Source organism: Nilaparvata lugens, chromosome 6 (genome assembly GCF_014356525.2).
Source record: "Nilaparvata lugens isolate BPH chromosome 6, ASM1435652v1, whole genome shotgun sequence".
Classification (NCBI taxonomy): Eukaryota; Metazoa; Arthropoda; class Insecta; order Hemiptera; family Delphacidae; genus Nilaparvata; species Nilaparvata lugens.
In genome coordinates this window covers 57,357,151-57,371,613 of record NC_052509.1, presented here as the reverse complement: position 1 = coordinate 57,371,613, position 14,463 = coordinate 57,357,151, and the positions used below count along the sequence as shown (strand labels likewise).

General features: G+C 36.6%; 1 protein-coding gene across 6 annotated transcripts in view; it reads left to right on the top strand.

Moving 5' to 3' along the window:
- The window catches only part of LOC111058112 (carboxyl-terminal PDZ ligand of neuronal nitric oxide synthase protein), a 291,989-nt gene that overhangs the window by 223,504 nt on the left and 54,022 nt on the right, over positions 1-14,463 (top strand). For all 6 annotated transcript variants that reach the window (XM_039431321.1, XM_039431317.1, XM_039431314.1 and 3 more), the window contains one exon: positions 8,640-8,802. In XM_039431321.1, the coding sequence (XP_039287255.1) occupies positions 8,640-8,802 (163 nt within the window). The remainder of the gene's footprint in view (positions 1-8,639; positions 8,803-14,463) is intronic.

The window sequence follows — 14,463 nt, the reverse complement described above, 5'->3', positions numbered from 1 at the left end:
GTTCATGATTCAAGTACATTGTACATTACATTAATAGTAAATCCACTACAGTATCTGCTTTCTTTATCACTGTTCTGTAAGCTTTCCCGAGAACCTAGTTCTTAATAACTACACAACTATTTTTAGTGCTAATCCTACCTATTCTCACTTTCCCCTTCTTGGTAGTAATGATATTTCCGTCTATACTACCGCAAAATGCCCATGCAGTCTCTATCGTGCCTCCTTTCTTCTGTCTCTATCTATCCACCTTATCCTCAATTATCTATCTTCGTCTTATTTCAATTCAGCTTCTATTCCGTTCTTGTCTTCTGTCTCTCTCTACCTCATTCACAATATTATCTTTCTCCGTCTTCTTTTTGATTCAGCTTCTATTCCGTTCTTGTCTTCTGTCTCTCTCTATCTACCTTATCTACAATTCTCTTTCTTCGTCTTCTAATTGATTCAGATTCTAATCAGTTCCTGTCTTCTGTCTCTCCCTATCCACCTTATCCTCAATTATCCATCTTAGTCCTCTTTCTATTCCATTCATGTCTTCTGTCTCTCTTTATCTAGCTCATCTACAAAATTCTCTTTCTTTGTCTTCTCTCTGATTCAGCTTCCGTTCTTGACGACTATTAAAGCCAGATGTCTGTCGGGTGCTCAGATATTAAACAAATATCTACCAAATCCAAATATTGATGAACGGTCAGCCGCCGATGGCTATTTGTGGATATTTGTGATCACACGTCTTTTAATAACACATTAAAAGTGTTTAATAACACATACAGAGCTCACTTTCATTCACACTCTTCAAAATATTTTGGGAGCAATCACTTTTGTGAATGGATTGGAGCTGTTTGATGAATCATCGGTTGCTTATTATCATTGAATGAATTAACTCGAAATGTTTTGTATTGTCATAGAGAGAACATAGAGTTTGAATTTTTGACCGAACGAAGTGAGGTATAAGATTCAAGTCGACGGTTTGACATTTCTCTTAATGTTTAAATGTTTATATGTTGCGCATTCACGGCGAAACGCGGTAATAGATTTTCATTAAATTTGACAGGTATGTTCCTTTTTTAATTGCGCGTCGACGTATGTACAAGGTTTTTGGAATTTTTGCATTTCAAGGATAATATAAAAGGAAAAAGGAGCCTCCTTCATACGCCAATATTAGAGTAAAAATCAGACTATAGAATAATTCATCATAAATCAGCTGACAAGTGATTATAAAGATGTGTGGAGAAGCCAGTCTATTGCTGAATTTCCATAAGATCTATAGTTTCAATCAGGTACTTGTGGATGAGAATATTGCGTGAGGTCTACTGTTCACAGAACTACTAGTTTTAATTGATAATTTAATATAAAGATATCAGTATTTCTGACTTCCAATTACTGACCGACCATCTTGAGTAAGTGATTAGTTTCGAATTTCAGGAACAATATTGCAACTTCATTGCTATTCTTCAACTACTAGTATAGTTCTGTGAACAGTAGACCTCACGCAGTATTCTCATCCACAAGTACCTGATTGAAACTATAGACCTTATGGAAATTACAGCAATAGACTGGCTTCTCCACACATCTGTGTAATCACTTGTCAGCTGATTAGTGATGAATAATTCTATAGTCTGATTTTTACTCTAATATCGGCGTATGAAGGAGGCTCCTTTTTCCTCTTATATTATCCTTGAAATGCAAAATTTCCAAAAACCGCAATAAAAAAGGAACATATCTTTCAAATTTCATGGAAATCTATTACCGCGTTTTGCCGTAAATGCACAACATATAAACATTTGAACATTAAGAGAAATGCCAAACCGTCGACTTGAATCTCAGCAACAACTACTAATCTATATCATTCTAACTTCATCTTTATACTGAGCTGATATCACTCTGTTGAAAGAATAGGCGATAGTAATGTTTGAAATTTTTATATGTTGGAATTCAGTCATTCTATTAATCCAGACATTTTTGTAGTCTGAAAAAATAACCCGGCCGCCGTTTAGATTAATAGCGTCTGCGTAGAACGCGCTAAAGATCACAATTCTTCGCACCAAGATAAGGTGCTTGAGTCGCATTCTGTGCCAGTTTTTTTAGTTTTCGGCTTTTTTGACAAATGACTGCTTCTTTTGTCTGTGGTTGGGTCCCCGACAATGTAGCTTGGTGTAAAAATAGAGATCACAAGGAAGCATCAATGCCGTATTTCGGTGGTGCCATTTCATTATTTACCATGTAAATTTGGCTGGTTCAAATTTATTTCCAACAAAAGGGAGTAACTTGAGTTGTGGAGATCGCTGTGAAATCATTACAATCGAGAGTTTAGTGCTGGGAGTCGCATTTCATTTAGTGTTATGTTAACAATCAATAGTTTCAGGTCTAAATTTTATTTCACTCGTTCATTCCACTGAGCTTCCTATCTGTTAGATATTGAATGAATAATACTCTCCATATCAACCATCTTTATTTGAATACATTCAAGACTAAACTGTTATTAACGTCCTTGTAACTAGTGTATTGAAATCATATCATAATAATAACTATCATCTGTAACACTATTATGAAAGTTCAAACATACATTTATTATTTACTCTTACTTACACATTATACTCTCTTACTCGATCACTTTTTTTAGAACCTTCAATTTATTCTGCTCATTAATTTTCATTCTTCAAAGCTCACTTCCATTAAACCTAAACATTCAAAAGTATTTTCAAGAAATTGAAAGTTTTTCATCAAGTTTTGTTAGTTCATTCAATTTTTGGAAACTGAATAGCAGAATAAATAAATAGACCTACTTAGCTCTCATTACTTGATAGCTGGATATGTTCAATCCTTCAAAATTTGGATTCTCAACATATCAAGGTTCCTCCACTTATATTCTGTGTATTAACAATGGGTTGGCTGGTGGAATTCTCTGTAATTGAATTGAAACAGAATTTCTGAAGAAGGTGATAAGTAGAAATCTATAGAAAGTCGAGGGAGAAATCCTGTCTCAGAGAGTGTACCAAGCAGCTGGGATTGAATTAATAACTTGTGAATTGTGTTGCTCAAAGACCTTAAAGAGATATTCAATTTTCAATTCAATTTATTAATAACAAGACAAAACAAAATTACAAAGAATTATGAAACAAATAAAACACAATAAAATGTTACAAATATAAAAAACCATGGGCTTTGTGGTTGGGTGTGTTGGAGAAGAGAAAAAAAGAGAGGAAGATACCTAGCCAACTATGGTTTCCCATGTAATAGGCAGGCAAAGAAGAGAAGAGAAGTAATGAGGGAAAAGGGTAAGGGAGAAATGGGGGGAAGGAAGTAAACAGAGGAAAGGTACTCAAAATAAAGGTAAGCGAGTCAACTGAAAAATGAAAAAAACAATGCTGGAGCAGAAATCTCGAGTCATATTATCTAAATGGAAGAAGAAATTACTGTATGTCCAGTTAAATCTTCTGCTGATCTTATTGTCCATGAGAAAGTGATTTGGAATGAGGAATATAGACCCACAATGCCTATGCCTTCCCAATGATAGCTCTTACTTGAAATTGAAGGCTGCCATTGGGGTATTTAGCACGAGATGTTATATCTATATATTTGTAATACTATAGATTACAAAGGCATTGGTATGTAATAATCTTATAGGTTGCCCCCTCAATGGCCGATTTCAATTCCAAGTACGACACTAGCGCTGCATGTGAGTCTATGCATCTTTAAGGTCTTTGGTGTTGCTGATCAGGAACATAGAGATAAACTGATGGTAATAAACTCACATCTTCTAAAATTTTCTTTCTTGCCATAAATAATACATAACTCTTTCATTGCATTTTATCGTTGGATACACTTCTCAGTGCAATGAAATGAAATCGATATAGGAAAGTAGGTTGAATTGGTAGCCCCCCTCCAAAACCAAGCAGTTGTCTGATTGGCCAATGAGTTGATCAGTCGCCATTTTACTTTCTCACCTCACTATCAACCCATAGGAAGCGAGTTGCTTGAGTACGTTAATGCAAGCCATTGTCCAATGAGAATGCTCGTTAAATTACCCGTAAATTCGGGGCTTTACGTTAGCATAGCCATTTTATTTCTTCATTCTTTATTTTTGACTTGAGAGTACTAGGCAATTGATTTTAAAATAAAATAGATTAGAATAATGAAAATAAAATGTGATATTTCTGTAAGCTGATTACGTTGTTATGGCATTTTTATGTTTTTTGAAAATAAATGATTTATTCTGTATTGATTCATACAATAAGTACATCATCAAAATGATAGGGAGAGAAAAGATAAGGTCACCTTGTGCCTTTCCTCTCCCAAATTTAGACAAGGTTACACATAGTCCGAGATAGGTTAAGTCTTCCACTTCTTTTGTGTCTTGAGTTAGTTCTGGCTTCCTCCGCTTGAATAATTTTTATCTGAAATTTCTGAGAAAATATTTTTTCCTATGAAAAGTGAATATACCTTCATATCATAATTTTTTTTCAACTATAAGAATCACGAAGTTTCATAATGATATGGTGTTCAAGCAATCAATATTTTATACCTTGAATTAGATTTAAAACATATATTACCTTTATATTATTACTGTATTTTTTTTTAATTACAAGAATCACGAATTATAGTGATATGGTGTTCAAGCTTTCAATATTATATACCTGAAATTAGGTTTAAAACATTGTTTTAGGAAAGTAATACTAACGAGAGTAAGATACATTGTAGAAGGGTCACAATAGATCGAAATTAGAATAACCGCCACAAAGGCACAGTCATTAGTATTCATATTCAAGAAATGATTCATTGAAACTCTTGATGAAACAATCTCCTCATAACGAGAAAGATCAAATGTGTTAGTCTCGTCTGGTAGTCTCATTCGAATCAAATTATTTGGTGAATTAAGTTTCGAATACGTGGGGCAGGTTGTTGGTGTGGCAACGAATCACACATGTGTCTCATTTGCGCACTAATTTTAGTTCCTTTCTCATCGGATCGATAAATAAAACACAGGCCTCTACCACAGTTACAAATCAATGCGTGGGCTATCCGCTGCTCCTGCGAGATCATCATTTCCGTGATTCGAACGTTAAGTAAATAAAATTGCAAACATTTCTCGCCCCAAAAATAATTCAAAATAAACACAAGGAACCACCGCATCTACGTAAGCACCTACCTTGAATTATCCAAAGTGATGAGATTGGAAGAAATGTTTCGAATATATTAAAGAGCTTCCAAAAATAGAACCGTATGTAACCGGAATATTTTTAGCGTTACAAGAACGGACTTTTTGCAATTCTTTTTCTATTTCTGATTAACTGTCCTAACGAACTGGGAAGTAGGAGGATGCATGGCACAGATCAACGAACTCGTTTTCATGTCTTGTGTCTTGTAAAACATTTCAAATCCTCTACAAGATGCTTTTCTCCAATTATGTTGAGATTCAATCATCACTTTTCGCCAACGTCAATTATATTAGGCTTATTGCAAATTGGGACGGAACGTGACATGGTCAAGCGAACTGAGCCTACAGTTTATTTTACATGTATGAATAGTCTTATACTCCATCCCCAAAGGCTAAGCCTCGGGATGTATTTGTATTTCTTTTGTTTTCTACAGTTTATATTCATCGATTATTGTGTCAGACACTATTCATTATTTACTTGTTATGCTTTATATATCTTGTTTTAATTCCAATTTTATCAAATTTCAGTTATATTTGTCATCGGTGGCGTAACGTTTCCAAACCGGGCCCCCCCGCTAAAAAAAATCCGGGCCCCTCTTCTAAAATCGTACCACCTTTCTCCAGCCCCCTTCTCCCTTAATCACAAGCATTAAACTCTAATGTGAACGTACATCTTTCATGAGTGAATTACATAGCTTACTTGAAAAAATAAAACTTGTTCTCGATTGAATTCTACAATTCAAGTCAAGAATTATGTTTTAATCTACAATTTTAGAATCCAACCTTTAGAGCTAGAACTAGAGTTAATAAGTAGTTTCTAGTCTTAATATTCATGAATTATTCAAATAATAAAGATAATAATTTATAAAAACCTTTGATTTGATGTCTCCTACAAACCTCCAAGTTCTGCAATCACTGCTTTCTATAACCAAACTGATAACATTGTTCTATTGTATATTTCTTCTCACACAATGAATGAAACCTGTCATTTTCCACAATAAAACTTATGCTTTTTTATCAAAAGTTACTTCCATGATTATTTGCTTTTTCTTTTTCAAATATGCTATTTATAATTATCATTTCGGGCCCTAACCCGGGCCCCCTAGACCGGGTAATTTTATTTTTTCAGAAAACCTATATCAGCCTACATATTATATTCTATTAGCCTACTCCCGCGCCACGGTTCAGCGGGGGTGTACGCTACGCCACTGTATTGTCATGCTAGACTCTATTTGATTTCTGTATGTGTTTTTATGAGTGTGGAATAAATTTGAATTTGTTGTTAATGTATTTGCCGCACATATTCATGTTAATGCTTTGTAAGTATTGTAATGAAATTTGATTTGAATCATGTTCGAGAGTGATGACCTCTTACTTTTCAATGAAAGAAAGTATCCAGGGCAAAAATGCTAGTCAAAGAATCAGCTACAATATGACAAGAGATACCAACAAATAACTGGAAGCCATAACAATTTACGAATTTAATCGACTCAGTAGCCATTTTGAGGACCAAAACTCCCTGATAGCAGGAGAATTGTGTGGAGGGAAGCAATATAATGGAAATGAATCACCGTAAATTGCCTCAGTTCACATTGCCGGGAACGATCTCTCACGCTCTCTCACTCTTTCTTTCTTTCTCTATCTATCTCTCACTCTCTCTGCGGTAGAAACGTGCTTTGGAGTGTAACAGAAATGTTTGAAAATGATGACCAACATCTATTCCAGTCGTAGAACACATAAGGAATTCTGTTCGAGATTTCTGGGCGACGTAAAACTGGTAAATTGCATTCTAGAGTTGGAAGGATCAGCAGTCGTTCCAACGTGTGATGGAAAGCTTTTTACGCTGGAAAGTTTTCATTGGCTAGCCAACTGTACATGGAAATCGACGGATAACCTCAATAAACTTCGTATCTCTCGAGATTGGATTCGCAGGCGAGATAGAGCTATGCCATATTTCCATGTAGGAAATTTTACTTTCAAATCCATCTCTGTACTAAACTCAACCTCTATTCAATCTAGTCTACAAGATTAGACTAATTTGACTCCACGTTCGAATGATAAGTAAATAGAAACCTACCATAAATGCTTGATGGATATACAGTACTCGTATTTCAGTAAAATAATATTCATGGAACAAAATGTAATATTTGACAGAACCTGACCATTTTTCGTACTGTAATCTAGTTCAGTTTACATTACTTTTGAACCTTTGGAAGAAAAGTGATTTGAATGAATAGCTTTCAAAAGTGTTTAAAATACAAAATTTTGTGGAATATTATGTCTTGAATACATCTTGATGTAGATTCTCCTTAATTTATCTGTTCATTTGTGTACCTCTTCATCTCAAACATGAAGAGTGGCCGTAGTCGAGTGGATTAGATGCTGGCTTTATAATCCAAAGGCCCGGGTTCGAATCCCAGCCCGGGCAAGATATTTTTCCCAGGCCACTCCCGTGTTTCGGATGGACACGTGAAAGGTAGGCGCACATAGCCTAGATCGTCATCGGACGGACGGCACGCATCCGACGGATCGGACGATTAGATTTGATGCATTGTTTTCAATTGGAGTGCACATACCTATACGTTGCAGATAGGTATGCGACGATCCGTCCGATGACGATCTGCGCCTACCTTAAGACGACGGTCCCGGCTGCCTAAAAAGCAGTCGTTAGGTCATGTCAGAGGCCCTGAAATTGATCAGTTGCGACCTGAAAACTCTGACACCAGGTCACACGATATTATTATCTCAGATATTCTATTGTAATACTCATTCTGCAGTCATAAGGAGTTTTCGCTTCACAATTGATGGTAAATCTGTGTTTTGTGCTACTGAATTTGAATATGAATGATATTGAGAGAAAAATAATCACTATATTCATCAGAAAATTGTGAAAAACCACTTCCATGAACTGTGTGCTAACTCAATATGTTGCACTCACAATTCCCGCAGCCACTGGTCTCAGAGAGGAGTATTTTTCGGGATTTTTTTGATTTCACATTAATCTCTTTATAAACAGTCTACCTCTAATCTCTCGTTCATCTGAGGGATGAGAGTGTAAGAGAGGGCCTCAACTTCACACACCTAGGATCAAAATGAAGGCAACAACTCAATTCATTTCATTTTTTGTAGCCTTCTTCAATGCTTAATGCTTGTTGCTAATCGATACTGATCACTGGATCATTGATCATTGATCACTGAATCATTAACCATTCATTGATCCTGGATCATTGATAATTGTTTTTCCTCCATTCTCTTCTTAAAATTCTTTCTCCACTTTCTTCAATGTTTTATGCTTGCTGCTAGTCGATACTGATTATTGGATCATTGATCACTGGTCTTCCTTCATTCTCTCCGAAATTCTCTCTAGCCTTTTTCAATGTTTATTCTCTTTGATACACTTGATACTGATTAGTAGTACTGCTACTGTTGAATGGTTGATCAATGTTTTAGATCTAATGTGGCATTTTTTTGATGTTTGTGATTACAGAGTCAGGCTATGCGTATAGTGCGAACAGTGGGTCAGGCGTTCGAGGTGTGTCACAAGCTGTCGGCGTCGCCGCCCCACGAGGATGACGAGGATGAAGAGGCGGAGACCGCCCCCAGTGATCGCGACAGTGAGCCGCCTTCGCACACTGACATTTCCAGAAAAGGTCAGTTGCTACTAGTAGTTCTGTTAACAGTAGACCTCACAGTTATAAAACCACAGCAGGGTGGCCACCTACCGGGAAAACCGGGAGAACCTTGAATTCCTCATGATTTTACTAACCGGGAAAAAAACCATGAATTCCTCATGAATTTTTCCAATTACTCATGAATTTTTCATAAATTCCAAATAATTTAGTAAATAAGTGGACAGTAACAATAAACTCAAATAAAAAAAACACTTGATATTAATTGGCAATGTTTTTGAACTGCCTAATCTAAAAATATCTAAAAACTTCGATATTCTTGGAATGAAAGAATACTTCACTTACTTACGAAGCGCTACATCCCTACGTGGACCTTGGCCTCCTCAACAATTCGCCTCCAATCGTGTCTATCACCTGCTCGCCTCTTCCAGTTTCTCACTTCCAAGCACGTCAGATCTTTCTCCACATCTTGAAGCCAGCGGGTTTTGGGGGCGACCTCTTCTCCTGGTTACTTTCATTCGTTTCTGTGTTCTGTTTTGGTCCATTCGTTGTACATGGCCCAAGAATACATGCATGTGTATGGCTTCATTTGTAAAAGTATGAATACATGAAAAATGTTGAATGTATTGATAACTTTGGCACTGTAGTTTATTTCTGTGAGAATTTTTTCGTTTTTCTACTACTCACTGAGTATTGGAAATGGATCCTGTCCGAAAGCACACCACACACATGAGTAGTTAAAAGAACGTACTAATTCCTCACAAAAATAGACTGTGTCTCAAAAATTATCAATATATTTGGAAATATATTAATAAGCTATTCGAAATTCGTCATGAAAGATCAAACTGAAGATTTTCATAATAGATTCTTTACGAATGTATCTCGTTCCGGATACTCTACCTGGAAAATTTGAGATTTCACTCTGGAAAACCGGGAATTACTCATGATTTTTTATTTTAAAATTGGTAGCCACCCTGCCACAGTCTTCTTTAAGTCTATTTACACACACATCGACTTTTGGACGTATGACTTTTTGCCATCCAATTCAAAATGATCCTCGAACAAGAGTCAATCGGAGAACTTACTACCCTACCCACTCGTCTGAAAACGCTTCGTGTGGCTTGGCCCTTGAATAATAGCATGTAAATGAGAGCTCAATTGTTTTCTATACAAATACTTTCTCTTTGATCATCAACTCACCTGCATAAATATATTTTCAATTCTCATTTGAAATATGTTTGTAAGACAAGAAATTCGATTAACACATATATCCGATAAGCACATTTTGTAGCAACTCATTTATCAACGGCAACTAGAGAAGAGCTAAAGAGCGGAAAATTCAGTAACTGAGGGTAACCGTCCACTGGAACCGTATTCAACCGATCCGTTCGGCCGTTGGATCGGACGAATCTGACGGCCGTTAATTCGGCCGAACCTGGTCGTCCATTGGAACAGTTTACGTCAGTCTAGTTCAGTAGTTGGCTGGTTGCCAATTATTGAATTAACTACTATCATAGCCATCAAAATTTTTCATAATCAATGATTATATTGAGATTTTGAAAATTGAGTGAACAAATATCTAGGTACTAAATTAGTTATCCATTACAATAATCTTACCTTCAGATCCTATTTGTTCAGCAATCTTTGTCCACTGATTCCTTTGAACATCACGACGATGATATCTTTTGTCTCGCATATCCCACAATAGAACATGCTCTTGAACCAAACTCATCAACTTTTCATTGTCCATAGTTACAACTTTATAAAACTGAACAACTCCAAACAACAAAAACAAACAAGACTGTGAAACAATTTTAGGTTAGGAAAACTTTGTTGTCTCAGCTCCACTAGTTAGTTCGGCCGGATAGAGCCGGAAAATCCCATTCAATTCGGATCGGAAAATTGATCAGCCGGAGACGGCCGTATGAACCTGTTGCAATGGACAGAATCTATTCGTTTCTTTGTAGGGGGATCGGTCGGTCGCGTTCGGTAGTTTTCGGCCGATGCTAGTTCGGACGAAAACGGTTTTAGTGCACGGCCCACCTTAAGCTCTCCGAACTCGATAATGTTCCAAGAACTCCAATATTGGTTGGATGAAATTATTGCATTTAATATCGGAGCACTTTGATATTTTCATAAATAAATTAAACTTGAATATCTGCTCAATATGTAATAATATCCTTCCTAGAATCCTGGAGTGCCCCATGCCCCATTTCAAATTGAATTTTCGTACCATAAATCGATAAGTTCGAGAATTCACCAGAATGATGGAGCAAGCCAGTGTCTTCGCCTTAGTATTCCCAAAGCTATCAGATCATCTTTGTTTATTATTGATTTGCATTCACTTCAAATAAGGTATTATGTTGTTTCACAGATTCCCTCCTTTAGCGAGCCCTTAAGCAACCAAGTACAGTGGCATCATTTGAATATCTTAGAGTTTCCTCTCCAGTTTACGAGCTTTCCTCATCTGTGAAGTAACATCACCCACGCTCAATTTATATTCAATTTCATGGAAACATTGTTTTTGAAACGCATTTCGCTGCTAGCAATATGGAAGTTGTAAGAGGATTCCAAGAATTTTGATTACTCAACTTCTGGCGGTATCTTTTTAATACTGAGAGAAAAAATTTTGAGGGAGTGAGTGAGTGAATGAGGTGGAGGAAAGAGAGTAAAGACATAGAGAGAGAGAGATAGAGAGAGAGTGAGTGAGTGAGTGTGTGTGAGAGAGATGAGATAAGAGTTCTTTATTAGAGAGAGAGAGAAAGGTTAGATTAGATTGGTATAAAGAGAGAGAAAAAGATATAGAGTGGAGAGATAGAACTAGAAGAGAGATTAGGTTAGAGTTATTCATTTATGTATGTTACAATATTTACTGGCTTATACACTAATTTACATTAAATGACGGTAATGCTAATTACTCAACGAATTTTACAAAGTATAAAAATTAATCAATGAGAATTAAGATTGAATGCAATTACACATAAAATTATAAAACTGTGATGTAACTCCATAAATCGGCGGTGTTTCAACAAATAAGAGTGAGAGATATAGGGAGATAGAGAGAGAGAGAGAGAGAGAAACGTGAAATTAGATTATTGTAAAGAGAGAGAAAATTATATAGAGTGAAGAGATAGAACTAGAAAAGATATTAGGAAACAGATAGAAAGAGATTAGATAATAGTTCTCTATTATAGAGAGAGAGAGAGAGAGAGAGAGAGAGAGAGAGAGAGAGAGAGAGTGAGTGATTATATGCCTTTATTAAAATCTCTCTCTAATAGAGAACTATTATCTAATCTCTTTCTATCTGTTCTCTAATCTCTTTTCTAGTTCTATCTTTTCACTCTATAATTTTCTCTCTCTTTACAATAATCAGAGATAAAAATAAGAGATATTCAGAATAATAAGATAATAATCTCTTATAATAAGAGAAAGAGCGAGAGACAGAGAGAGAAAGATAAGATAATAGTCTCAACTTTTGGAGGTATTTTGTCACTGAGTGAGGAGAGAGAAAGAGAGATTAGATAAAAGTTCTTTATTAGAGAGATAGAAGGAAAGAGATAGAACAAGGGAAGAGGAAAGGGATAGAGTAAGCGAAAGTTGGTCTTGCAGGTATGAGTTTGAGGAATGCGTTGCACCTCCCGTCCTCTAAGGAGCCAAAAACGTCGAAATCACTCTTGTGAACCTCCCCCTTCCTCTCAAATTCCACCCCACCACTCCCTAATTCCTGAGATTCCTCAGGCTAGGATTTTAGTTGTTTGCACAGCTGCCACTCAGCGACCTGCCACCGTATGATTGATCGAAATTTTACCTTAGTTTAAAAATATTCATCTCTCGCTCACCGGCGTTTTTTGCGATTCAGGCAGCGGTGGCATCTTCACTTCAAACAGTGCAATCTGTCGGTTCTTATTGCGAATGTCAGTTTTCAATTTATCACTCTTTGATATAAATTTTTATCATTAGGATTTCAATGACAATCAAGACTGAGGTTCTCAAGTGAAATGGATTTTCATTACGGTTTTATATCAGTTTCCAATTCTTATCATCAGCATTCTAATGTCAATCATGATTGAGGTTCTCATGGAGAATTTCTGTTTCTTACGTTTTTATCTCAGTTCCCAATCCTTATCATGAGCATTTTAATCTCAATCAAGACTGATACCATAGAGAAACAATAGCTTGAGTAGATATCCCATGGTATAGGGCGTTTATGTCGCAACTTTTACTGTTATCTCGAGCCGATTACTGTCGATTATTGTTGATTTTTACTGTTTTGTTGGGGTGAGAGTGTATGAACGGCACAATATTAGAGACTACCAGCGTCACACAGCTTCACAGGAAAGAACTACGTGGACTATCGGCTTGAGTTAACAGTAAAAGTTGGGACATAAACGCCCTATACCATGGGATATCTACTCAAGCTATTGTTTCTCTAAGCTGATACTCTTATGGAAAATGTATGTTCATTACGGTTTTATACCAGTTTTCAATTCTCATGATCAGCATTTCAATGTCAATAGTGATTGAGGTTCTCAAGGAAAATGTCCGTTCATGACGCTGCAACCCTAAACTCTAGACTATCAATAAGAAAGAATTGTACAACACTATTCATTCATTCATTTTGTATAGGCCAACTAAGGACCACAGTAATTCACCATTATCATAAACGCTATCATTATTTTTATTATTATTTACGTTGGTCTCCCGCTTTCGCCTCCAATACTCGTTCATCCGGGGGCGCGACAGTCGAGACCGACGACAGTCGAGGCCTGTGACAGTAGAGGACTGTTTTCCAGTCCTCTACGGTCGTAGGCCTCGACTGTTGGGGCTGTACGAAAATTGAAGTGCCCTCTACTGTCGCCTGACGCAGGTCTCAATTGTCGGTGCTGTTCAAAAATTAAAGAGGCCTCAACTGTCGCCTAATGCAGGCGACATTTGAGGTCTCTTTTTCAGGAGTCCTCTACCGTCGCTAGCCTCGAATGTCGCAGGTCTCGACTGTCGGGGCTGTACAGGAATAAGAGAGTCGCTTGTATCAGATGACAGTTGAGAGCACAAACTTCTGCGATACCAGACTGTACCTATACGAATGGGTCAACAGTGCATCTTTATCTAGTGTATAATAGATGTTATGAAATAAATTTTGTAATGATTATCTGATTTGTTGAGAACCAAATAATGGAGTTTCATTTCAGTTTCAAAAAATACTCATGAGAATTCTGTAAGAGCTCACTCATATCAACTTCTAAGATTCATTTTAACAGAGATTCTTGGTTTAGTGTCCATATCATCACAATCGAAATTGGAATACGGCATCAATACCCGTCGGTCCCGGCTACCTAAAGAGGAGTCGTCATCTCTCATCATCATCCCTCTCACTCATTACCCATGCACAAGCCTAATAGCGTATCTGTGCATCACCCTCAGTATTATTACTAGTAGTTCTGTGAACAGTAGACCTCGCGCTCAGTAAGTTACATTGACCTGTTGTTATGTTTGCTCGAAAATTAATAGATAATTTATCAATTTAAAATGTCTAGAAAAAATCCTAAATAAACATAGAGCTTTCTGTCCTATCGTATCGTAACGTGTCATCACGGTTGAGTGTGAGCGCTGTTATCAGGTCTGGCTTCAACTGTCTACAACGTTGATGAAAAGATACATTTTCAAGATGTTCTATGTTATTGA